We start from the raw sequence: 25,111 nt of genomic DNA on the forward strand, positions 1-25,111 counted from the left end.
CAGTCCAACCAGTTTTCCATCCACCTCATTCTCCTCTCACCCAGCAAATTTGGTTTCGCTATCAGGGCAGTAAGGCGAGACCTCAGTTTCAAAGCCTTGCTGAAATCAAAAAATCAAAGCATTCAACATTCTCTGTTCTGCCCTTATGAGCATGGCCAGCCATGTCATCACTGAAAGCAATCAGGTTAGCAAGGCATGATCCATAAATCCAGGCTGGCTGTTCACAATCACCTTTTTGTCCTTCATGTGGCCAGAGTTAGCTTCCAAGAGGATTTGATCACAGCATGGCCAAGCACACTTTGAGGCTGACCAGCCTGCAGCTTCCAGTATGTTTGTTTTCGAAGATGGAAGTGATGTTTGCTTTTTGGGGGGATTATCAATAACCTCTTCTGAAGGCCATGACCTTTTGATGCTGATTGAGGCCAGCTCTGTCAGCACTCTCAGAAGCATTAGAGAACATTGCCATCCATGCTTCTACCATGCTTCCTGTTTGTGAACAGGCTGTCAAAGATCCCTTTTCATCCAGGCTAGCCGGCTGCCATGCTTGCTCTACACTGCATACACTGGAATTCACTGCTTTTGTGCCTGATGTACATTGAAGTTCTAATATATTGCAATTCATCACTTAAGTTCTGAGCTCAACTAATACTCCTCTGAAAAAGGCATTCTAGAAAGCATGAGGAAGATGCCAAAGCAAATTATTTTACCTTGCTAAAATTTAGTCTGCATAGCTTTCCTGAAATGATGCTGACAGATTTTTGGACAAAGTCACTTTCTAATAAGGGCTGGCCTAGATGTAAGTTAAAAAAGCCAAAATCTGGATGAACAGTATGCTATTTAAAGATAGGAAGCATTTGCACAGAGAAGTGTACTGCCTTGCATGGAAGCAAGCAGAGCTCTGATGCCCTTTTAAAAGATATGCAGACAGCAGTTACTAGCTCACTGTAAATGGCGTATCTTGTAATGGAAAACAGAATGCAATTTTATAGTGATCTAACAACTGAACTGTAGATTTTTATATTAATAAGTTGCTACTTTAAAACATTTAGTAACATTTAGTCTTATTCAAGTAATGTATACACTTTTGTTTAAATTCTGATCTAATTACTAAAGAAAACGTGACTCCAAAGATGCCCATTTGTATTTGTTACTGCAGGTAATGCTTACCTCTTTACAAAGAGTTCGAGGGACCATTATTTTCAGGATTCGACATATTCTTGCAATAAACACTCTGTCCACCACTGCTCGCTCCTTCTTTCCCTCCTTCTGCTGCACACCAAACAAGCAAAACAAGAAAAGTGAGGTTTTTCTGTAAGGTATTATTTAAATGTGATTGTGATTATTTTCCCTATCCAAGTTATTTACAGCTATGTTCCTTCTGCAGAGTCTGCAGCATTTCCCTTCCATTTAAGACTTGCTCACACAAGCTGAATGAAATGTAAGAATCAGTGGCATATGCCCTCAGAGCTAAAAGCATCCTAAGTGATTTAGCCTATCGAAACAAATCGCAGTAAGTTGCTGTCACGATACTAAAGAATAGATTTCAAATCTACACTAAAAGGGATAAAAAAATGCAGACCACAACATTAAAACATCCAATTATACCTTATAATGCCATCTGCAACCTCCTAACATTGCTTGTCTCTAGAAGACACTATCAGCCAAAGATGCCTTCCATCGTTTGTCCAGACCATCACTGGTTTAAATCCCTTGACTGTACAGCCCAAACTTGCTTCAAATGAAACCAGAATGTGGTATTCCTTTACTTCTGAAAACCAGTGCAACACCTTTCTAGTGATCTAAATCTATACACTTAAAAACCCTCAGGTAGCCAAACAGCTTTGATTTAGGTCAGATGCATTTGTTTACTCTATAGAACCCTATCTTCTACTTTGACTAACCTCAACACTTTTTTAACAAGTCCATGTATCCTTTCTTTCCTTTGTTTTCAGTTTTCCCTTCACAGTTGGGACATAAGAACTCTGAAAGCAGACTAAAAGGGTACACGTGTGTGCTTAAAACAGGTCCTGTCTAATCAACCTAATCCTGCCATCTTTGCTAACCAAGACTCATGTGAAGTATAAATTATCCACTCCTATAGCAATTCTACAACACACTCAGAGAGGAAACCTGAAAGGAAAAACTAGGGATACAGGATAGGGAACACAAAGAAAGTAGCCATTAATCAACTCAGACAACCCTATCAAGCACTCTGTTTTTATTCCCAAGGATGATTAAACTACAGAAACGTGCACAAAGAGCCCAGCTTAATCTCTTCCCTTGCTGTTTACATATGCTATGCAATGGGCAACAAGTGGAAAGCTCTGAGCTCTAGCAAACACGGATTTACTCTGAATGTGAATAAGCCTACAACTATTTTTCATGGGATTAAGACAACTCTAGTCCTGCCCTTTTCAAAAAATGATGTGAATGCCAACTGTAGATAAAAATTCCAGCCAGACAGGATATTATACAGTAGATAAAATTATTTTCATTTAAAAATATTTATCCAAAACCTCAAGCAGAATCTAGCTGGAGGTCTGTGACTAGTGGAGTTCCCCAGGGGTCGGTGCTGGGACCGGTGCTGTTTAATATTTTCATCAATGACCTGGATGAGGGAACTGAGTGCACCCTCAGCAAGTTTGCTGATGACACAAAACTGGGAGGAGTGGCTGACACACCAGAGGACTGTGCTGCCATTCAGCGAGACCTGGACAGGCTGGAGAGTTGGGCGGGGAGAAACTTGATGAAATTTAACAAGGGCAAGTGTAGAGTCTTGCATCTGGGGAAGAACAACCCCATGTACCAGTACAGGTTGGGGGTTGACCTGCTGGAAAGTAGTGAAGGGGAAAGGGACCTGGGGGTCCTGGTGGATAGGAGGATGACCATGAGCCAGCAATGTGCTCTTGTGGCCAAGAAGGCAAATGGCATCTTAGGGTGCATTAGAAAGGGAGTGGTTAGTAGGTCAAGAGAGGTTCTCCTCCCCCTCTACTCAGCCTTGGTGAGGCCGCATCTGGAATATTGCGTCCAGTTCTGGGCCCCTCTGTTCAAGAAGGACAGGGAATTGCTTGAAGGAGTCCAGCGCAGAGCCACAAAGATGATTAAGGGAGTGGAACATCTCCCTTATGAGGAGAGGCTGAGGGAGCTGGATCTCTTTAGCTTGGAGAAGAGGAGACTGAGGGGTGACCTCATCAATGTTTACAAATATGTAAAGGGTAGGTGTCAGGATGATGGAGCTAGGCTTTTTTCAGTGATATCCGGTGATAGGACAAGGGGCAATGGGTGTAAACCGGAACATAGGAAGTTCCACGTTAACATCAGGAAGAACTTCTTTACTGTAAGAGTGACAGAGCACTGGAACAGGTTGCCCAGGGGGGTTGTGGAGTCTCCTACACTGGAGATATTCAAGGCCCGCCTGGACAAGTTCCTGTGTGATGTACTGTAGGTTACCCTGCTCTTGCAGGGGGGTTGGACTAGATGATCTTTTTAGGTCCCTTCCAACCCTTGGGATTCTGTGATTCTGTGATTCTGTGATTACCTTCCAGGCCCAATGAAGCATCACCCTACACGTTACTGCTTTACTGTAGCAGAACTGACAAACACAATGGCTTTCCCAAAGGTTGTTTCCTTAGACTGTTAATTCCTCATTCATAATACTTATATCCAAGATCGGTAGGAATAAGAAGAAGTTGCTTAAGATTTCTACAAATAGGTATATAGCTATGCAAAATATAAGTGTTTATGGCATCTACTGCAGTCAAGGTCTGGCTAAAAGTGAACATGATGCTTACATACACCTTTATCCAGTGTTTTCAGCTAAAATGGAAGTATGTGGAACAGTTATCTATTCATGCCATCATATGACCAAATATCTTCATTCATGGGCTCTGCCCTCTAGGCTAACTGTTGTATTTTATTTGATCATGGAACAAAAAGCTTGACTTAAAGGGCTATAATATAACCTTTCCAAGTAAACTAAGTGTCACACAAGAGACCAGGGAAATGCCAAACCTCCTACCAGAAGTTTGTAGTACTTTTCAGAAATTATCAGACTCTACACCTTGTTCCATACTTTCTTTTAAAGAAAAAGCAAATACAAGTCATACCAAACCTACAGACAGCTGTTTGTTGCCATGCATACAGCCAAACTTACATTAGTCCTTAAATAGTAGTAAGACACAAAGATGAAAAAGCACATGGTACACATCAAGTGCGTATCATTATGCAATCAAACTTCAAATACATGTGGTTGACCTGATTCTTCCATTTGTTTAACCAATGCAAGAAGTCTTAAAGTATCATTCAAACCACATTTGCACCACAGCCATCACTCTGTCCAAAATAAAACTACAATTATGTGACTTAAAGTTAAAAAGAAAAAAAAAAAAAAAAAAAAATCAGTATTCTTAAAAATATATTAAATGAAGAAATAATTTACCTCATTATTCTGCAATGCTTGTTTTCCACTTCTTTTACTGTAGAGGAAAAAACAAAGTATTTTAGTTGTTATTAACACACTTCTCTGTGTTGATCTCTACACAGAAGAGACAAAAAGGAGAGTTTGGGATTTTATCCCTATCAATCTGTCTCAAAGCAGTCCAGCATCTTCACAGCAGGGCTACCTTTTATGTCAAACTCACCTGCTGGTTTTATACAACTTCAATGAAACCCGACTTCTTCGAGCATTCAGTTTCACATACGGTAAATACATCTTGCTCTTTCACCTCCAAGTTTTGCTTTACCTTGGCGTATGTATCATGAACTCCTTGTGGGTTTATGTTTCTCACATACATGCTGCAGGCATGGCTACACGATTCCACTGACCACGTGGCTACATAGTTCCACTGACCACAAACGAAAACTACATGAATGCAGATTCAGCAATCCAAGCAACCCAACTTTGATGTTTTGCACTATATGCTTAAGCCAGAGAGATCTGTTTTGCATTATATTTGACTTCCAAATAACATTTTACTATATATAAAGATTATATGCAGTAAAATATGCTGTGGGGTGGGGGTGGGGGGCAGGGAATAAAAGTCAGATCCCATGAAACCAAGTTCATGCAAGGGTGTGCATTGGAAGGGGAGCTAGTTTTCATTCTGTCCTTTCCTTCCCCAGCATTTTACAGAACAGGTAGAAGAAAAATATCTACTGCTAAACAAACATTTCAAAGTACAATGCTATTCTTTTGTCCTCTCCTTTTAAAAAAGGCAAGCTGACATATGAGACACTTTTAGTTTGTCTGTCTTCCTTTCTGACCATTCATTCATCAGACAAGCACATGAAGCTGTAGGGAGAGCTTATGCATTTATGTAGTTTAAAAGTGACAGCTAACCACATTAAATTGTAACCTTCCATTTCTCAATCATCGTAACACTGAGAGCAGGCTGCTTTCAGCCTACAATGTTCATATGCTTTCAAGACAGCACCTAGGAAATTACAGGGAAGCAGAAACCATGAGAGACACTGCTCCTTCCGCCTTCAACATCAACACAGCAGCAGACTGCCACCCAACCAGTTATCCTGCAACTTTATCAGCAGCATCATTTCACACTTGTAGCTTAAACCTCAGCAAAGAAAATATCTAGGATGAAACCATGCCTATTTTAATTTATGATAATTAGAAAGATCTTTTAACTGTCACTGACCACTGAAGAGAAATAACTTATAATGGAAGAAATAGGCAAGGTATCAGAAGACTATGAGAAAAGAAGGGAAGGAGGAGACCATGAAAGTGAGAAGGGAGAGATGCCAGTTTAGCAAGAAGTTAATTACAGGTAAGGACGAGAGGGAAGCCTGAGAGAAGATAAAAATCTTGTAAGACTACTTGTGCGAAAGACAAAACAAAGACCATGAAGGGCAGCGGAGGGCAGACTGGGGAGAAATGCCTTAATAGAAGCTCAGAAAAGATACAACACTTAATCAGGCAATGATGGAAGTATGCCTGCAGAAGCTGAAACAGTGTGCAAAGTCTAAGAAACAATGCAGTTAGAGACTACGTCCTGGCCATGCAGGAGCAATGTATTGCTGGCACAAGAAACTTCTCAATATCCAAGTTGTAATTTTTCAACGTACAAAAACCTGGCGTATTTTGGAAGTGTCCTTGAGTATGGATCCGTCCAATGACATCTGTTTTGGGACTAGGAGAAAAGGAGTCTTCTTAAGTGTAAATTGCTATCAAGCTATGGGGGTACTTCCCATTGCAATTTATAACTTCCTATAATGCAGAATCAAAGTATGCTGCTCTTCCAGATATGCTGCAGTAATTCCTGGCTTTGCTGCTTCAAGTCCTGCCAATGTTTGAAGTTACAACACTTGTAATACACAACCATTTCAGCTCTGAAAGGATCAGAAGTGAATACATTCAAATAGTAATATATTAAGAAGATGAGGCCTAAAGTTACTCTGGCAGCTAAATACCCTTGATATATTTATTGATCATTTTTTTCCTGCAGTAGGCCTATTGAGAGAAATTCAGCAGCTGGAACTACTGAGCTGAAACTGACTATCCATTAAAGTGAAAGGACTGTTCAGAAATAGTTATATTATACTAAATTGTGAACTCCCACTCAATTAGAATTTATATTTATAAAGGTTTAAAGTATTTGTAAAATCAAAACCTAATAAAAAAGAGCTAAGTGTTTTGTTCTATTTTTCTAAAATAAATATATAAATAAATCAAAACAAGACTATAGTTCAATAAGGAGACAATGCTATATATGAAGTCTGGATTATCTAGAAGAAAAGAAACCAATGTGGCTACCTAGCTCCAAACACATTGCTCTTGCTATTAAAAATAAATAAATCCATTTTTATTTTAACAAGTAAAACCATTTTTCTTGCAACAAAAGACTGTGCCACAGTTCTGCCTAGAGCAAAACTTCCACAGAACTTTTCCTTCCCAAGGGCCTCATTTTTTTCAGTCCAATACCTGCTGGCACTACTCCAGACTCCATTGTACTCTCATAGATTTATCTTTGCGAGAATTGTGGTTGCATTCACACTGAATTTAAAGCCTAAATAACACCCTCAATTAGTCAGCAAGAATACATCAAGATTATCTGGTTACAGCAGAGAACTCTCACTTTGCAATAGATTCAAGCTCCTTATTAGAGACCTCTCATTTGCTTCATGCTGGAGCATCACAAGCCTTATTGTGAAGGAAAGCAATTGCTACATGCTGTCCAAATTCTCTATTGCAAGTACTTCTTCCGGTATAGGGGCCCTCATTAAACAGCACAACATAAGGACTGCTTGGAATAGAAACACAAAGCTGCCTTTTTCTGCATTGTCAACTTTAGAGATTACCCTATCCACACATATCACTTTCCAGTTTGGGTTGAACTGCGCTTTTTATTATGACAGGAGTGCCCAGAAGCTCAAATGCTACTAAATGCTTGACCTGGTGCTGTGGTAGGGCAACAGGTACGATGCAGCTCAGGTTAGTACAATTCATCACATGCTTATTCTATCAAGATTATTACAATTCAGGCAGCTACTATGAAACTGCAGAAAAGCTCTTATTTTGATCTTTACTGTAGTTCCTCTCACTTCATCACAAGTTACTCATGATGAAACCCTTCCTTGAGTGTATGCATTAAGAATGAAGCAGGGCTGGCTGGGGCAATGAAAGATCCAAAGGTAGAAACAACTTCCAGACAGTTCAAATGGGAGCAGCAGTGACGCAGAACATGCCCCATATGGAACCTATCTATATTGTTCTCTACCTTGAAGTCAGAACTGTGCAGTGACTGTTCACCATTCATTTCTTCCCTTCTATATCAGAAAGTCCTGAGATATTTCTCTTGCCCTTTCCTGCATTTGGATTCCTTTTTTACTTCCAGCCATCAGTTCCCCATGGGCATCAGATTTTAGCAAAAAGAATTCAATAATTACAGTTACTAAGAGAATGTATGACTTTGCTTTAGGTGATCAAAACAAGGTACGGTGACAAAATAAGACTACAAGAACAAGCATGACAAGAAAAAAAGCATGGCATACACCATGAAGCCATCTAATCCAGGAAAATAATTAATTCAATTTTTGAACTTATGAATGCAGCTTAAAAACTATGTGATTTTAAACTGAATGACTGTCCAGGTTTCAGCTGGGATAGAGTTAATTCTCCTCCTAGTACCTGGTGCAGTGCTATGGTTTGGCTTTAGTCTGGAAACAATGCTGATAACACACTGATGTTTCAGTTGCTGCTCAGTGATGCTTACCCTGACCAAGGACATTTCAGTCTCATGCTCTGCCAGCGAGGAGGGGCACAAGAAGCTGGGAGGAAGCAGAGACAGGACACCTGATCCAAACTAGCCAAAGGGTATTCCATACCACAGCATGTCATACCCAATACAGAAACTGGGGGGAGTCACCCAGAAGGAGCCAGTCGCTGCTGGGTTCGGGCTGGGCATCAATCAGGGGGTGGTGAGAGAATATGTTGTACATCACCTGCTTATTCCTTCCTCTATTTCCCATTCTCATATTTTACTTTTATTTCAATTATTAAAACTGTTCTTATCTATACAATGAGTTTTTACTTCCCTGCCCCTCAATTTAAACTACAATAACCACAACAGTTTATATTTGGAAAGAATGTTTTGCAAGCATGAGTCAAGCACAAATTAATACAGTAACAGCTGCCCAGAACTAAACAAAACCTTTTATATTGAGCTGCTCTATTTATCTGAAATAATAAAACCCATAGAAATATAAAAGCCAGCTTTCTTCCAAGCTCTTACTGTATCAACAGAATCCCAAGTTGTGTAGCAGAATCATTTAACTTACTATAACTCATCTCCAACATCTGCTTGCTTTTCAGTTTTCCACGTGGAAGATGCTAGACTGAAACCAAGTTTACTGGCAGTGAATTATGAAAAATGCCCTGCCAACATGGTAATGAAATAACAGACATCACCAAGTAGATGATGGGCAGACTAACTTTCGAGCTTCCTTCATGCCCTCAGGGCCAAGGAAGGGTGCTGATGACAAGGTTTTTCAAAAGGGCTACCCAGACAGTATGCAGATAAGAAAAATTAGGGTACTGAAATACTTCTAACACAGAGCCAAATCTATTGGTTCAGATAGGAATAGTTCTAGATAAGAACACAGAATATTCCAAGGTGAAACAACACTTAAAAGTGTTCCTGCATAGTTTCTTTACAATTTTCTATGGAAGCATTAAAAATCTTAATCATATACACCCCTCTGCCTCTATTCAGCAGGTACTACTTCTACACTAGTCGTCTTTCTCTGAACTCCCACGGTCTCAGGTTTAAGTTTTAAAGCAATCAGTAAGTCAAATTCTACTTTCAAATACAGAACCTCATCCATAGGTCACCATGGTTGATGTAGCAATGCAGATCACAAACCCAAGAACAGATCATGTAGAATGACACACAAAGTACTTTCGATTCCAACGATCTGTCTACAGAATAAACTGCCAGAATACCTAGACTAAGTAATTCTATAAAAGTCTTCCTTTATACTGAGGATAAGGAGAGAAGGAGCTTCTGTAAAGACTTAGAATAACAGTAGCAATAGTAATAATAATGAGAAGAACCTGCAACTTTCATCTGCTTCACATGACCAGCTATGGTAAATAAAGATCAGAGTGAGTTTAATCTGCATCAGTTTTCATGGTGTTTCTTCTGACTGCTACCTTCATGCTAAACAAATCAAAGCATTCTTTCAAATTTATTCTCTATGCTCATGGTGTTTAAAGTCAGACCCAAACTAATGCTTTAAATGCAAACTAATGCAATGTCTTACACATTCCTCATCAAGGTTACCATTTATGATAGGGAGTCCTAAGATCAGTTTTGGACCACCAACGCAAAAAAAAGGGGCAGAGGGCTATGGTGATAGTCAGGAGGGTGGAGCATTAGCCCAATAAGGGGAAGCTGAGGGAAGAAGGTTTGATCATCCTGGAAAAAAGCAGCATTGGGAGAATCTAATAGCAGTTTTCCATTACCTAAGAGGCCACTGAGACAGCACTGGACTCTTTACATGGGCACACAGCAGAAGGGAGACAACATCTAACACCTAAGATCTAATTGGATCTGAGTATTAAAAAAAAAACAAGACAAAAATTTATGATAATCCCATGCAATTTCAGTCCCCAAATAAGGGCTGGTCACAGCATTCAATCTTTGGGTTTAACTCTATTTCTGTATCAGTGAAGCTATTCTCTCTAAAGAAACATGCAATAGTGGTGGTTACTCATTCTCAACACTGCTGAAGAAGAAAGTGATTTGAGAAACTGGGAAAAGTCTTCAAGAGGCCATTGAGCCTAGTTCCTAAAGGTCACAGGAATATTAGTGCTGTGGTACTTACTAGCAAACAGGAAGAAGTTAAAAGGACAGCTGCCTTTGGTAATACCTGTCTCCTTCCAGAACAAAGTTTAGCAGAAGCAATCTACACCCAGCTAAAAACAACAAAATCACAGAGGAAGACTTCCTCTTGCAGATAAGCAAGACTTCCAGTTTAATGACAGGCAAAAAAACGGGTTGAAAAATGTTATGTTGCGCTTGACTGCAAAAACAGCTACATGTTTCAGGTCATGCTACCTTCCTTCTGTAGAGGAGGATGACTAGCTTCTGCTCATCACAGTGCAAAAGAAAAATATCTGGTTTAGGGTTAAGTGGAGCTTTTCAAAGAGCTGTTACCTCTAAGCAACCTTTGTATTTGCATTTTGCAGCCCTTACATTCTGGAATGGCACTGGGCAATTTTCATAGCTTTAAAAAAACCCTAACAACACACAATCAAAAAAATACACTAAAGGTGAACAATTTTGTAGTAGCCCACAGTTATTTGTGCAGTTTTCAGGTTACTGTTGCAGTCAAGGTACTACTAGGACACTGTAAAAACAGAACACGATTCAAATTATTAAAGACTGAATGCAAGAGCATACCTTGGTTACTATGTGAAGAAATAACAGCTACAAGTACAGCATCACTCACAGCACACTCAGTGGTAGACACAGCTCCATACTGCATACCCCACACAGAGGAACAGAGAGCAACTGTACAGTCATTTCAGGTCATGGGCAGCAACCTTACTCAGAAGCCTGGGCACAGTCCAAAAGCATGCCCATTACACAGTGCACCCTGAGCACACACAGATACCAAAAGCACTATTTTCTTGGCTCTAGGTTGGTGGCTAGTTGCAGTGTGAGCAAAAATAATGTGAGGGGAATGCATTCAGGCAACCAAGAAGGGGACTTCAAGAAGCCCAGCTATGTCACTGCAAGCAAGGGCCCTGAATTGCTCTGAAAGTTTCTACAAACATTTGAGAAGGTAGCAAGAAAGCACAACCGTTGCAGAGGAAGTTTTAACTTTCAGTAGCAGTCTGCATCTCAATAAAGTAACATGTAAAGAAAAAGCTTAGAGCTGTTAGTTTTTCCACACACTTGTGCTTTGGCCTCATCTGTCGCTCTAGCTCTCCCTCACGGGTAACAGTGGAAGACTTCAAGCTAGTTCCCTGCAAAGTGAAAAACAAAAGTTTCACACTGTTACACACACTTACACTAGAGCTTGGCTTAGACAGCAATAATTTTATGCAAGTTAATAAGAGAGAAACCACTAATTAACTATCCAGGCCTAAAACAAAGGCAGTCTGAATGCTAGGAGCAGGGCTGAGTCATCTGGTATCTCCTGTCTCCATACCCTCCAGCTGGAAACAGGCCTTCTGAGCCTCAGGCAGGTTTTTCTACAAGATTAGATTTTAGATGCATTTACTAGCAATCCTATGTGTATGTTTTGTCTTTGTTCTGTTCTTAAATTCTAGTGCACCTACAGAAAGCAGCAGGCTCAAGAGTCACATTCACATTCTGGATTAACCTACTTTAATGTAGTTGGCATAGAGTTTCTTGGCTGGTTGGTTTTGTTTTAGTTTGACACCCGCCTACTTTTCACAAAGCAGCATGGGGTTCCTTTTAAGGCTTTTACATACATGGAAGCAGTCTATTAATCTAGAGCAGTATCATTTCACCCTTCTTGTCACGGGAGACTCATCTCAAATACGTCCCTTTATGCAAAGTACACTAGCAAGGCTCACCCAAACATCTTCAGAACCTACAGAAATGAGGCAAACAAAAGATAACATCACAAATGTACAAAACCAGAATAAAAACGCATGACTTGCTTCAAGTTACAACAGCCACTTGCTATATTTAAACCTGTGTTACGTTTGAAAGCTTCTCCCAATGTCTGAACATGTGTCCATCACTGCTGATTGTCCTTTTATCAATCACTGTCAAACTAGGTTCAGGGGCAGGCCAGCTGATGATGTAAGCAGAACATCTACTTCCACCCTGTCAGAAGAAAGAGGATGAGAAGCCCAACGACAGACAAGTGTACACCTCATGTGTCACAGCTCATCTTAACTGTGTAAAACCTTATTTGATTTACACTGTGTCAAAAACTCTGTGAACATCAACATGAATGAGCCTTTCCCCTTGCTTTAGGTGTGTCTAACCTCTAAAGCCCCAAGCATGCTTTGTTCTTCCCCTATGCATTATTCTTCTTCACAGGAGGGATGCCATACACTTGGGGTTCAGAAGCTCAATCTATACAAAATTAAATGTCCATACCCTAGTATACTTTTAGATTATAATGGACACAACCAGGCGATAAGAAAGGCCACAGTGTCCTGGAGCAGCTTCTAAAATCTTTCACTTCTAACCTGTTACAAATTCCTTCCTGTTAACTCCATTCTGTTTATTTCCTTTCCCTCATCTTGCAGTACCAAACTCTCTAGCCTAATTACCTCCTATTACTCCTTCTTCCAGCATAAAGCTGTATGAGTTAAATACCTTCTTTCTGAGAGCAATGCAAATTCTTTCTCCACTTGTGTAAGTACTTTATTTTAAACTACATAGATATTCATGAGCAAGTCTCACTAGAGGGATAACAGACAATATCTAGCTCCTTTATGTAGCACCCCTTAAGGCTTTATTTCCAAAGCAATCAAATCTTCAGCAAATATGCTGGTTCTTGTTTGAGGCAGGATTAGGGAAAGGAAAGAAACAGAATGGAGTGATTGTTTTTTTCCTGTATCACATACCCAGGATAATGGAGTTTCTCAAACAAGACAACTTCTTACAATTCTAAAAAACCCAAATACTACAACTGAAGTTGTAATCGCATTTTTATATAACAACTTTCCCCCTCACAAGAAGAAAGGAAGCTTTTCAAAGGAAACAGACTTATGGAGGGAAGCAACTCAAATAGAGAAACACTATTTTTCTTTCCATGTTTTACTCCAAGGAAGTAACATGGAACACTATCATGTTACTATAAGCAAACAATGCTATATCATCCCATTTTGGAGGATGTTAGAAAACTGTGGTTAAAACATACTGTAAACTGCAAGTGATACCACCTCTCAGTACTGCAAAACTGAGCAGCAGTGTAATAGCTCTTGCAGAAGAACATCTGTGACTAACACAGCTAGCGCTAATTGAGTGATCTTTGACCTACTAAGGCAGGTTAGCATAACATATACAGCTTAATTATTCATACATTACTACTTGATAGGAGTTGTACTGGACTTTGCCCCTATTGTCTAACAGCAGGGAAGTAGGTGAAAGTTGCTTCTTTCCTTCCTGCTATCATTTCTGGAACTGATTTTTCTATATAAAAATGCACACAACATGAGAAGCCCATGTAAGATAACTTCTGTTACATATTCAAATGCATTTGATTTGCTAAAAGAAGATTATGTTCTTTTAATTTATATGTTATTTCCTTGTCAACTTTGGCCAGCAGTGACACTGACCTATGGCTGCCATTCCAGCAAAACTTTAAAAGCATTCGCCTTTGGCTTTAGAAGCTAAAAACTAAAATTTCACTTTCCAAAATTCAAGAAGCTGAAATTCATCTCCCACTAACATGACACAACATTTTTAGGCTTTATATGCCAAGCTTAACAAAGAAATTCACATATATAAAAATAAACCACCAGTATTCCTCACAGGCTTTACTCAGTCAAGCTCAAGCATCAGATGATATTACCAGTCCTCTTCCAGACTACCTAGATTGCCAAGTGAAATTCTTCTCTATAGGAATAAGAAAATAAATTTAGGGTGGTTGTACTCTCCTAACTTCTCTGTTTTCCCAAAGAGACAGGGAGAAATTCAACACAGAAATTAGAGGGTACACTAAGCCCTGGAGATTTTTATCCCTGCTGCGCCAAGGTTTACCACTTGCTATTATATGTCAGCATCATATACCACCACAAGGATGCAGAATCCTTTCTGAGAGTATGCTATAATTTACATTAGCAACAATCCCTTAAGAAATGAATGAATGATACACAAACTAATGAGACTAAAGGAGAACAAGGCAGTGGTAATAACTGGATGCTTTTGTAAAAGCTGGTGATGTAGGCAATGTAGCTTTCGTACTGCCCAAACCTGACAGCACTCTGTCAGGCTGTTGGCAAGGTGTGGCTCAGAAGGAAACATGGAGAAAAGAATGAACACCAGTGGGCAAAAACCACCCTCAAAAAAAGCATTCTAATAGCAGCACAACTATTACTGAAACAACTGAATGCTGGATGTTACATTTTGGAATCCATGACCACAATACAGTACCAGTAGTCAATAAGAGCTAAGCTCCGCACAGGGACTAAAAGCATAAAGCATCACATACGCACGAGTGGAACAATCAAGTTTGCAAGCATGGTACTTATTTTAGCAACTGCATTTCTAACAGATCTGAGAATGCAAAATGGCTTTAGAGAGGAAGATTACAGAAGGATAAGCTATTAGAAAGACTGCAATACAGATAAAGGAAAAGGGACAAACCATGTCAGGCTCTCACAACTCCATTCAACTGCTAAACTAGCTAGAATATAATTTACAAATCATCTCCACTTTCCAAGTCTCACTGATCTTGTAATAGCATTTGGTCTACTTAATACATATGAATGTCTCAGGTTTTTAGCGGTGTACCTAGTAGAATCAAAGATTCATATGGGAAGCACACATTCCAAACAGAGTCTTCAGTATCAATGCTAACACTCCCTTTCAGTATATTGACTTTCAAGCTAACAGATGTGCTGCCACTGTCAAGTCATGGAGATCAGCATCAGAAGATCTCCAAGTAAAACAGTTTATGGGGACAACCAAGGATCCACATAATATTTATTTCAGGGATAGATAGATTACTCTGGACAAGTTCTAGCCTGCTGCTGTCAACTGAATGCTACTGGTAGTGGGAATAAAGTGCACTGTGCCTGCATTTACATTTGAAGATGTGCTCTGATCTGAATCTAACCTAGTTCCAAGATCACTCCTCAATAAAAGGAGAGCAAGGTAAGTGTGGACAATTAGGAGAGTCACCTTAAAAGAATATGCTTGATCTGAATTAAAATGTAGATGCTCCCATGCAGAACATCTGTATGGCTTAGACTTTCTTAAAAACACCATTGTAACGTATCAAACATGAAAATCTTGCACTACAGTGTCAGTAACTCTCCCAGCTCACCATTTTATGCCCTTCTATATAGCTTTTCTCCCTTTTTTTACATTTCTGAATTAAGCCAGGATAACTGAAAAATATGATCCCTCCCTACAAGTCTGATAGAAGAGTAAGTCTCAGCAATGGTTTGGGATCTTGTGGTTTTGACTTTCATACAAACAACGCAAGGTAGCAAATGCATAAATTGCCAGCAGTGTATTAATTGCTGACATGTTATATGACAAGGTTACCTAACTTCACAAAGCTCTTAAAGACTATCATGTGTATGAAACAAATTAGTTAAAATAAAACTAGACTGTTGCTTAATCACAGGTATGTTATTACTTAATTCTGTTGAGTAAGTCCATTTCACTGTCAAGATCTAGCACCAGCACAAATCTGCAGCAACTACATGATAACTGTGCTACTGTAGCACAGCAGGTCTTTAACATAAGGTCAATAATCCGCAGCCTAAAATATGCTAAAATCACAGAAGTATTGAACCTCAGGTACATTTTTCATCTTACATACCCTACAGTACCCAAGTGTTTCACAGATTAACAAACAGACATCCTAGCACACATACACCTGGAAGCTATCCTCATAAACAACAGAACCATATACCTCTTTGAAACTGTTACCTGTGTACCTTACACAACAGATCTACAACAACAGCTGGAGCCCATGTGCAGATAAAGCATCCTAGGACATCCCTATTAGTCAAGCCTCTAATGCTTCCTCTTTGATCCAAGACCTTGGAAGCTACACAAGCTTGAAAATAATCAAATCCTGCGCCCAGTTCTGGGCCCCTCACTGCACTGAGGTGCTGGCATGGGGCCAGAGAAGGGCAACAGAGCTGGTGCAGGGCCTGGAGCACAAGTGTGATGGGGAATGGCTGAGGGAACTGAGGGTTCACTCTGGAGCAGAGAAGGCTCAGGGGGAACCTTATCGCACCCTACAACTGCCTGACAGGAGGATGGAGCCAGGAGGGGCTGGGCTCTGCTCCCAAGGAACAAAGTGACAGGACAAGAGGAAACGGCCTCAAGCTGCACCAGGGCAGGTTTGGATGGAGCTGAGGAACAATTCCTACCCCAGAGGATGCTCAGGCAATGGAACAGGCTGCCCAGGGCAGGGCTGCAGTCACCGTCCCTGCAAGTGTGCACACACCGTGGAGACGAGGCCCTCACTGCCATGGGTCAGTGGTGGCCTTGGCAGGGCTGGGAATGGTCGGACTCCATGATCTTAAAGGTCTTTTCCAACCTGGGTGATTCGACGCTTCCACGGCTGCGCCCCACGGGAGTCAGGAGGGGGAAGGCAGCCGCCGGACCCCTCTCCACAGACGACACCTCTCTAGGAGGACGGTGCCGGGCGGACGGTGCATGCAGCAGCCGCGCCCGGAGATGCCCCCTCTGCCAGGCCACAGCCCTCCCCGGCCTCAGCCCGGCAACGCCGTCCCCGCGCCTGCCCCCGGCTCTCCTCCCGCCCCGCGGCCTCACCCGTGCTGCGCTGCCGCCCGCCGCTTGCCGAGCACCCCGAGGAGCGCGCAGGCGGCAGCGGCGGCCCCGGCGATGGCGGAGTGGCGCGCGGTCAGGTACTTGCTGTAGGCGGCCATGGCGCGACTGCAGCCGCGAAGCGGAGCCGAGCCCAGCCGAGCGGGCGCAGGGAATGCCGGGAGCGGGGCGGGGCCTGCCCGGCCCTTCCCCCGCTGGACGGGGTGGACCGGGGCGAGCGGCGCCTGAGGAGCGATGGCGGGGGAGGGATGTGCAGTGGGGGCAGCGGCAATCAGTGCTCCTTTCCCCGTGTCCCATGCCAGCGGGCGCGTCTCATGGCCCGGGAGCGGGTGAAAGGGGAGGGGCCGGGCCTCTCAGTGTGTGCGTTCATTACCTCAGGCACCCCCGGCTTGGCGCCTGCGGCTCCGGTCACTCTCCTTCCCGGGGTGTACAGGGTGATTCCCGAGTGTGACTTTTGAATGCCATATAAAAGTGGAGACAGCACGAAATAAACTGCTAACAGAGACTTTGATGTAAGTTTTGCCATGCTGTTTGCGGGTTTGTGGTTTTTTTGTTTTAGGGCAATGAAAGGAGTTGCTGAGATTGAGTTCTAGACAGGGGTGGAATGAGTTGTCACCTGTCTAAAACGAGGAAAACAGTTCCTATCAGGAGCAGATCCACACCAGGTACAGCAGGAGATACCAGCCTTCCTCCTCCTATAAAACCAGTTACACTCGCACAGCAGAGTTAATAACAGCCTGCCCAACCAAGCTATACCAGCAAAAACGCCCATGCCAGCATAACTATTAACTGGCTTTTCCCCTGCGGTCATATTCCTCAGAAAGATATCTGATAATCTATAAATGGCTGTACTTTCTACAGGAACTGGTCAGTTAAACGTATAAAGCCTGTATTGGTGCAGTGGTTAACACTGAAATGGCAGAACGATTTCTGTGGTCAAACTGAAATGCAGATCAAAATGAAATTGGAATCAATATATTCTTTTAGTCTAAAAAAGGTTTTCATGCGAGCTTTTGAGTACCTTTCAATGTTGTGCTTTTATTACTGTGATATAGGAGTGTGTGCAAAGGTCACTGTTTTATTGACTATTCCTGTTTCTTTGAAATATGTCTTTCTGGAGTAGCAAGGCCGCTGTAGTTTGATGAAAAGAAATCTCTCTTCATTGTGAATCACTACATGTACTTTTCCTTCCTTACTCCCTCTCCCCACTCTTGGCATCATCAGACGTTTGGGGGGAAGTTAATGTTGTGATATAAAGGATGGAGTCTCAAAACATCAAAGTGTTCACATTTTCTAGAGCACTAGAGTCAATGCTGCTGAATCTACTTCTTTGGCACTTGGTTCTGTGACTTTGGAGAAATTGGTAACCTCTCTACTTTCAAATACCTGCTGCGCATTGGTGGGTTTGGGGGGAAAAAATCAAAAACTATATAAATTGTTTCTGATCCTTGGGAAAATATAGAGCAGAGTCACACAGCGTTAATAAATTCTTCTTGGTTTATAAGACAGATGTTTGTAAAAATGCCATGTTTTTTTAAATCTTAGATACTTTGGCAGTAGGTAAATGTGAGAGCCCAAGAAGAGGTAGTTTCTTCATCAAAGTAAGCTTCCTATACTCAAATCATTACAAAAATGGAAATTTCTGCAAGTTTTACTACAGGCTTACTAATCTTTAAAGTACAGTTTTGCTGCTACTTTTAATCTCAATATCTGTGTGGAGATCAAGATCTCTCCAAGTCCTCTTCTGTCCTTAAGCTTAGGTTGGTTGTAACCTCCCGCAGAACTAGTTACCTAATATAGCCTAACCTTGTTTACATAAAATGTCCATCGCTCTGGGTCGTGCTGACCATGGTTGTTTGCAGACTTGCCTTCTGCTGTGTTTGTCTTCTGCAGCGTCCTTATCCCACTTTCTGAGGCTAGCCAATACCATGTCCTATTACATAATTTATTTATCTTCTAACTTTTCCTTAAATAATTTCACATACATATACTTACAATCTAAAAAATTTGTCTCGTGCATCCAGTCCTCCACTGTTTATTCTACTGCTTCCACTCCTGAACGTTGCCTTTTCTTTTTCAGAATAACTTTGTTAGCATGACTGATAAAGGGGCACTTAATGCAAAACATGAGGTTTTTATTGATCCATTATTTCATCAGTTTCCAACACTCACAGCTAGCATATTCTTGATAAAGTCACCCACACTGATCAAATTCTTTTGTGACAAAAGCTCCTTTTTTTGTTCTGCAATTTGAGACCTGCTGCACTTACACACACTTTATATATTGCAGCCCTTTCGTTTTCTTGGTGTTCTCGGTACAAGTCAACTGTGAGAGTTTTCCAAGGTAGCAAATGACAGAAACATTAATGCAAATGCATTCCAAATGTAAAAGGTAGAGGTGGAGAGGGAGCCTAGAAGAAGGCAGAGTACCACGCCTGTCACCCAGATTAATAATAGTGTGTGTAGTTTCTCTGAAGAAACAAGATGAAGTTGGCAACTGTGCTTTTAATATGGTCTATGGTATGGCTCAAACTTCTTTCTGGCTATGCAAGAACATCAATAGAAAGTAAGCTATTTAAACTAGAAAGTGCATTCCAGAAGACAGAAGCCTGTAGGAAGAAAAATGCATATTCGCTAATGAAGCCTGAAAACTCTATAAAGGGCATCAGGAGATCTCATAACAACACGAGTTAGGCTATGGTGCTGTATCTGAAGTGTTAAACAGCAGTATCTGCCTAAGCAGTTCTTCAGTTTCCACAATTAAAAAAAACCCCAAACCTCTGCTTAATAAAAAGCAGTAATAAAATTGCTAAACAGTAATAAAATTGCTAAACATGTCCTCAGTCAACCTTGATTTTAGCCAGTTGAATTTTAAGGAGTCAAAGTCAAGAATACAATAAATTTTTATGGAGTGAATATTTTGTCCCACAAATAGTTATGGGAATACATTTTTTTAATGGAGTCTGGGTTAACAAATCAGAAGATGCTCTGATTTGGTTTCTCTCAGAACAGGAAGAACCTGTATTATTTGCTGTTGGCACTTGGCATACAACACCCAACTGTGTTCTGAGAACAACATATCATCTAATAATTAAATGAAAAAATACAGGTCCAATGTAACACACATTGATATCATGGAGAGCAATTTACAGATGTTGTGAAAGGTAGCAGAAGAACGAGATTCATTTATGTAAGTTGAGGTAAGCTGTAAGATGCAAACTGTGCCATGTATGCTAGTTAAGTTTTAAGGTAATTTGTATAGTGCTGGTCTCCATTCTGTAGACTTGCACTTGCTTAATTTTTAAGTCCTTATAAATTCAGCAAGATTGTTCTTTTGTTTAATGTTAAGTACTATGACAATTGAAAACTAGTGCAGCTAGGACTCTTCCAGGGATTGATGTGGTCTGTTTTGTGAAATTTGTGTTATCTCTTAGGATTATCTCTTAGTTGCAGAATTTGGCATGGTTTGTGGGGAAATTAACGAACTGCTCTATTAATGCAGTCATCAGTGTTAAGTGATAAGGTTTTGTCATTCTCTTGAAGTGCTACAGCACAAACTTTGTTTGTTGCTTGATTTTTAAGGGAAAGAAATTGCGCATCTGAAGTTGAGCTACAATTATGTATCAGTTCATTTATGTGTACATGTGTGTGTATGAATAATGATACAGACTATTGCCAATGGCAACCTCATCAGTACAGCTAATATCAACCAAATCTAATCACTAGATGTTTAGTCATTTCATACAACTTGAAATTCCAGTGTGGGTGAAGCAGTGTGGATATGGTATCAGCCACTCAAAACCCACAAGCCTCCATGTCCAAGAAACATAATGCTGATTATAACACAGGTTTGATCTTAAGAGTGGGGCCTACAGGGTGAAGTTGAAATGGACATAAACTTGCTCTGATCTCCAGAACAGAGAGAGAGGACATGCTTCCTTTTCTTTGTATCTCATGTTTTCTCTTCTTGTTCTTACCCTTTTCTTACCTCCCTCCTTCATGCCCCTCAGATGACTGGGATGTTACAGGAATTTAAGATATGGGAAGATAGTCCTTCTGAGCTGAAAGTAGCATTTGGGAATAATGTGGGGAGAAGAAGATAAGGGGTGTATATTTAAAAAAAAGCTTAGAGAATTTAGGATGAACAGAACATTAGCTTAAATACATTAGCTTGCAGACTTTCTGTGCCATTTCTGCTTTATTTCCCCACTGTCTGGGGATAGGAGTGCTTGCCCTAACTGACACCATAACCTGCAAGAGCTTAATTGCTACACACAAGTCTACTTTCTGCACTTCCTTGATTTCTGACCATATTTTTTGCTCTATACATCTGTTGTTTTTCATGTGTCTGTGATGGCTCCTCTATAAAAACAACTCTTAGCTCTACTTAATACCTTATGCCTTTCCAAAATACAAGACAACAGATCAGTTTTTATAAGCACAGCTCATAAATTTGAAAGTCCAGGTGAAAATGTGGAAGTTAGTAGGAAGTACAATTGTTAGACCAGACTGAGAAATTATCTGCTCTCCTGTCTGTGCATGGATAGTATCAGATACTCTAGGAGACAGTGTAGGCTCCACACATCTGCTTTCATAGTGGATCTTGTTCTAATTCCAAAGATTTACATATTGACTTAGTTCTAAAGTATGGTGTTTGACATCCATTCTAATTTTGGTTGTTGTGAACTATTATAATTACTCATATTCTCATATTCTGCTGCCCCAGAAAACACACCTAACATTTCACATGAGAGCAAACCGCTGATCTGTAGTGAGAATTCAGTTTTATTTTACTTAACTGTTTTCATTTGGTTTCCCTCTTAGTTTCTGGTTTTGGCTTTACAGAAAGATGTTTTCACTAAGCCATCCACAGTGATGCTTAGATTCCTTTTGTGAGCCAATGTCACTGGACAATCTGTACAAAATAAATCCAGAGTTAGATTTTCCCTCCAAAATGTAGTACTCCACATTTCTGAACAGTCAGTGTCAGTCAGCATTTTGTGCCTTGCTTGCCTACCTTGTTTGGACTAGGTGAGTGGGTAGAAAAATGGTAACTGAAACTAAATGTTCCTGTTTAGCTTGTTCAGTCTTTTTCCTGAAATGAATCACAGCTCAATTTGATCTTGACATCTTTTGGTGATCTGAAAGCCAAGGTATTGCACTGCTCAACATTTATTTCTCTCGTCTCAAAGATTATGTTGGTTTGTTAGATATACAAAATAGAAGACCAGGAGTCACTAATCAACGTTGACTTCCTATTGTATACTTAGAATAATTCTTGGTTAAAAAACTGTTCCCTTTTTTCATGAAAAAATGAGAAAACTGAAGGAAGTTTTTAAGGAACATTTTACTGAAATGGCGTTCTTGAACAGTATAGTGACTCTTTGCAAAGTCAAGGTGTTAAGTTTGCTATCTATATTCAGTAATTTAAACCAACGCATTTAAAATAGGTTTATAACTAAGTCCTTTTTCTTTGGTAGAGCTGGAATTCTTCTGTTGAGATTGCCCCACAATTCCCTTGGCAGGAGGGCTTTTCAGCTCTTTATGTCTTTGCTGATTTATAATAACGTGAACTGAAAGTTGGCAGAAATTTTCTGCCTTACCTTATTAATTTATTTAATAAAAGATGTCATGCCATTGGGGTCCAATTATTTCTGAGAATGAGGCAATGGAAAAATAAAATGCTTTCAGTATATTATGAAAATGTAACAAGCTTTTAGGTCATTGTGCTTTCCTTTTTATTCAGGTGATGAAGCTGGAATTGTTACAACCATTCAAAAATTAATCATATCATTCTTTCATGTTTGGTCAAGATGTATCAGATATTAGATTTAAATCATAGGAACGTTATCGGACCCATCTTTCTGTTTTCCAGGAGCTATGGCCACAAATACACATTATGATGATGTGTTCTTTAAACAAAGTGTTTTTTTTAACATTGGTAGCGTAGACAGGATGCTAATAGAACAGAACAAGGATTTTAATTCTGTTCTCCCTGTTGGCATATCCCTGGGAACTATGGTCTCCTACTTCCTCTCACTACAAGGGCTTTCAAACTATTTAGTATTTAGTACTTTTTACACACTAACCTTCTTGGCAAGTACAGTATTTCGTAATTATTGTTTTGAGTCAATATAGTTCAGAAATTTCCTTGAGAATTAAAATAGTCTTAGAACTTCTCCTCTTGCATTTATTAACACTTAGGCTCATCAGTTACCATTCTGCTGCACACTCACCAGCTGAAGAAAGATAGAAGGTGAAGGAGCAATGTGGTAACTTGAAGTCTCTGCCTTCCTCCATACAGACTAAGCAGTTAGCTGTTGATCAAGTACTATGCAAGCTCAAAGGCCTTTCATGCAGTGGGTGTTATGCCAAAATGAAGCTAGACGTGGCGACTGAGCATAGGTAACATGTTTTGGTTTTAATAATGAGCTCACTGATCTGAATGCAGGGGGATAAAACCATGTAAGGGATTAAAGAAATGCACTGGGATGAGACAAGATTGAGAGTGGAAGAGAAATAAATGGCATGACAAGAAATCAGTGAAGAAGGGCTACAGAAACTGCAGTGGCTTAGCAAGATAGTATTTAGGAAAGGAGGCTGAGCTGCCTTGTGCCGGGAAGCCAGTGAAAGGAGGACATAGAGACCAGTTGAACAAGGAGATTAGACAGGTGATTCTGGTATTGGATGGGAATTAAGTCATTAGGCAAGAAAAGCAGACTGGATCTGTGTTGCAAAACAGGAGAGTGACACTTGGAGCTACTGAGCAAAATGGAAAGGAGGGATTTAGAGTTACTTGACTGGAGAAGAAAAAGGTTGAAAGAAGGCAATTTAAATTTGAGATGGAACTGGCTAGGCCAGGAACTTGTGGTACCTGAGCTAGCAATTTATGGTGGAAGAGATGAGGGAAATTTGGTAGGAGAACTATTTGACAGGGAGGTCGAGCGTGGATCTTAGAATTATAGGATCATTTAAGCTGGAAAAGACCTTTGAGGTCATCAAGTCCAGCTGTAAACCTAACACTGCAAAGTCCAGCACTAAACCTTCTCCCTGAGTGCCACGTCTACATGTCTTTTAAGTATCTCCAGGGACACAACCACTGCCCTGGGAAGCCTGTCCCAATGCTTGACAATCCTTTTGATGAATAAATTGTTCCTAATATCCAGTCTAAACTTCCCCTGGGGCAGCTTGAGGCCATTTTCTCTTGTCCTATTGCTTGTCCCTAGGGAGAAGAGACTGACAGCCACCTCACTACAGCCTCCTTTCAGGTAGTTGTAGCAATAAGACTACAATAAGAGCAATAAGGTATCCCCTCAGCCCCATTTTCCTCAGGCTAAACAACCGCAGTTGCCTTCTTGCATGAACCTGTACCGGATTAGGACTGCACAGCAACAGCCTACAGGCCTGCCCTGTCATATGTTACAAACGTTTTAAGACACAGCATATGAGGCTTCCCATATGACGGGAAGAACAATGACAGTTCTATGGCTAAGGCAGATAAATGCTGATAAAATGATCTGAACTACCACTTCAGCTCTGCCACAGAATCCCTGTTGGATGCTTGCTGTGGGTAAGTTATCTAAACACATTCAAAGCTGGCCTATAATTGCATAATTTCATATTTTCAGACTATCAGGAGGTTTATCAGAGAGGTATTTGCGGCAGTGTTCTGTGTAAGTGGTTGCAGGTAGGTGGAGCTTTCTTTAAACATAGTAATTTTTAAAATACTTAGCATTTAATACGTGTTTTTAAACTTTGCCTTGTATTTTGGTGGTGCTCATTAAACTCTAGTGCTGATTACAAATGCATTTAATAGTAGAAATGAATACTAAATAACTGTCTACTTACTGAATGAGGCAGAAATCCTGTGGTAAAAACATATGAAGCCATATAATTAAAGGTTGCATCCTGATACAGCCGTAATTAAAGCTTCTTGGGCAGTTTTAGATCACTTCTGTGGCAGACTTCTTTGGGACTATTCCAGGAGACACATGTGCAGAATCCAGCTGCTTTACTTAGAAACACTTTCTACAAAAAGGTGTTTTACTAGTGCATGCACTGCCTTCCAGTAGTTGCCATAATGAGATGTTGGTTTAGATCTGTACCCTTACGATCTAAAACCCTTCCAATAG

The 25,111-nt window shown here is 40.5% G+C and overlaps 1 protein-coding gene across 2 annotated transcripts in view; it reads right to left on the reverse strand.

Moving 5' to 3' along the window:
• ABCD3 (ATP binding cassette subfamily D member 3) overlaps positions 1-17,138 on the reverse strand; it is a 32,371-nt gene extending 15,233 nt beyond the window's left edge. Inside the window, exons 1-3 of one of the 2 annotated variants that reach the window (XM_065675583.1) lie at positions 16,965-17,138; positions 4,439-4,475; positions 1,168-1,266 (exon numbers count right to left, since the gene is read on the reverse strand). In XM_065675583.1, the coding sequence (XP_065531655.1) occupies positions 1,168-1,266; positions 4,439-4,475; positions 16,965-17,080 (252 nt within the window). In that variant the 5' untranslated portion in view covers positions 17,081-17,138. Of the gene's footprint in view, positions 1-1,167; positions 1,270-4,438; positions 4,476-16,964 lie in introns of both variants that reach the window. The other variant, XM_065675582.1, reaches the window with a different exon arrangement.
• Positions 17,139-25,111: the final 7,973 nt, after the last annotated feature.

The sequence above is a fragment of the Lathamus discolor genome, chromosome 3 (genome assembly GCF_037157495.1).
Source record: "Lathamus discolor isolate bLatDis1 chromosome 3, bLatDis1.hap1, whole genome shotgun sequence".
NCBI classification, from domain to species: domain Eukaryota; kingdom Metazoa; phylum Chordata; class Aves; order Psittaciformes; family Psittacidae; genus Lathamus; species Lathamus discolor.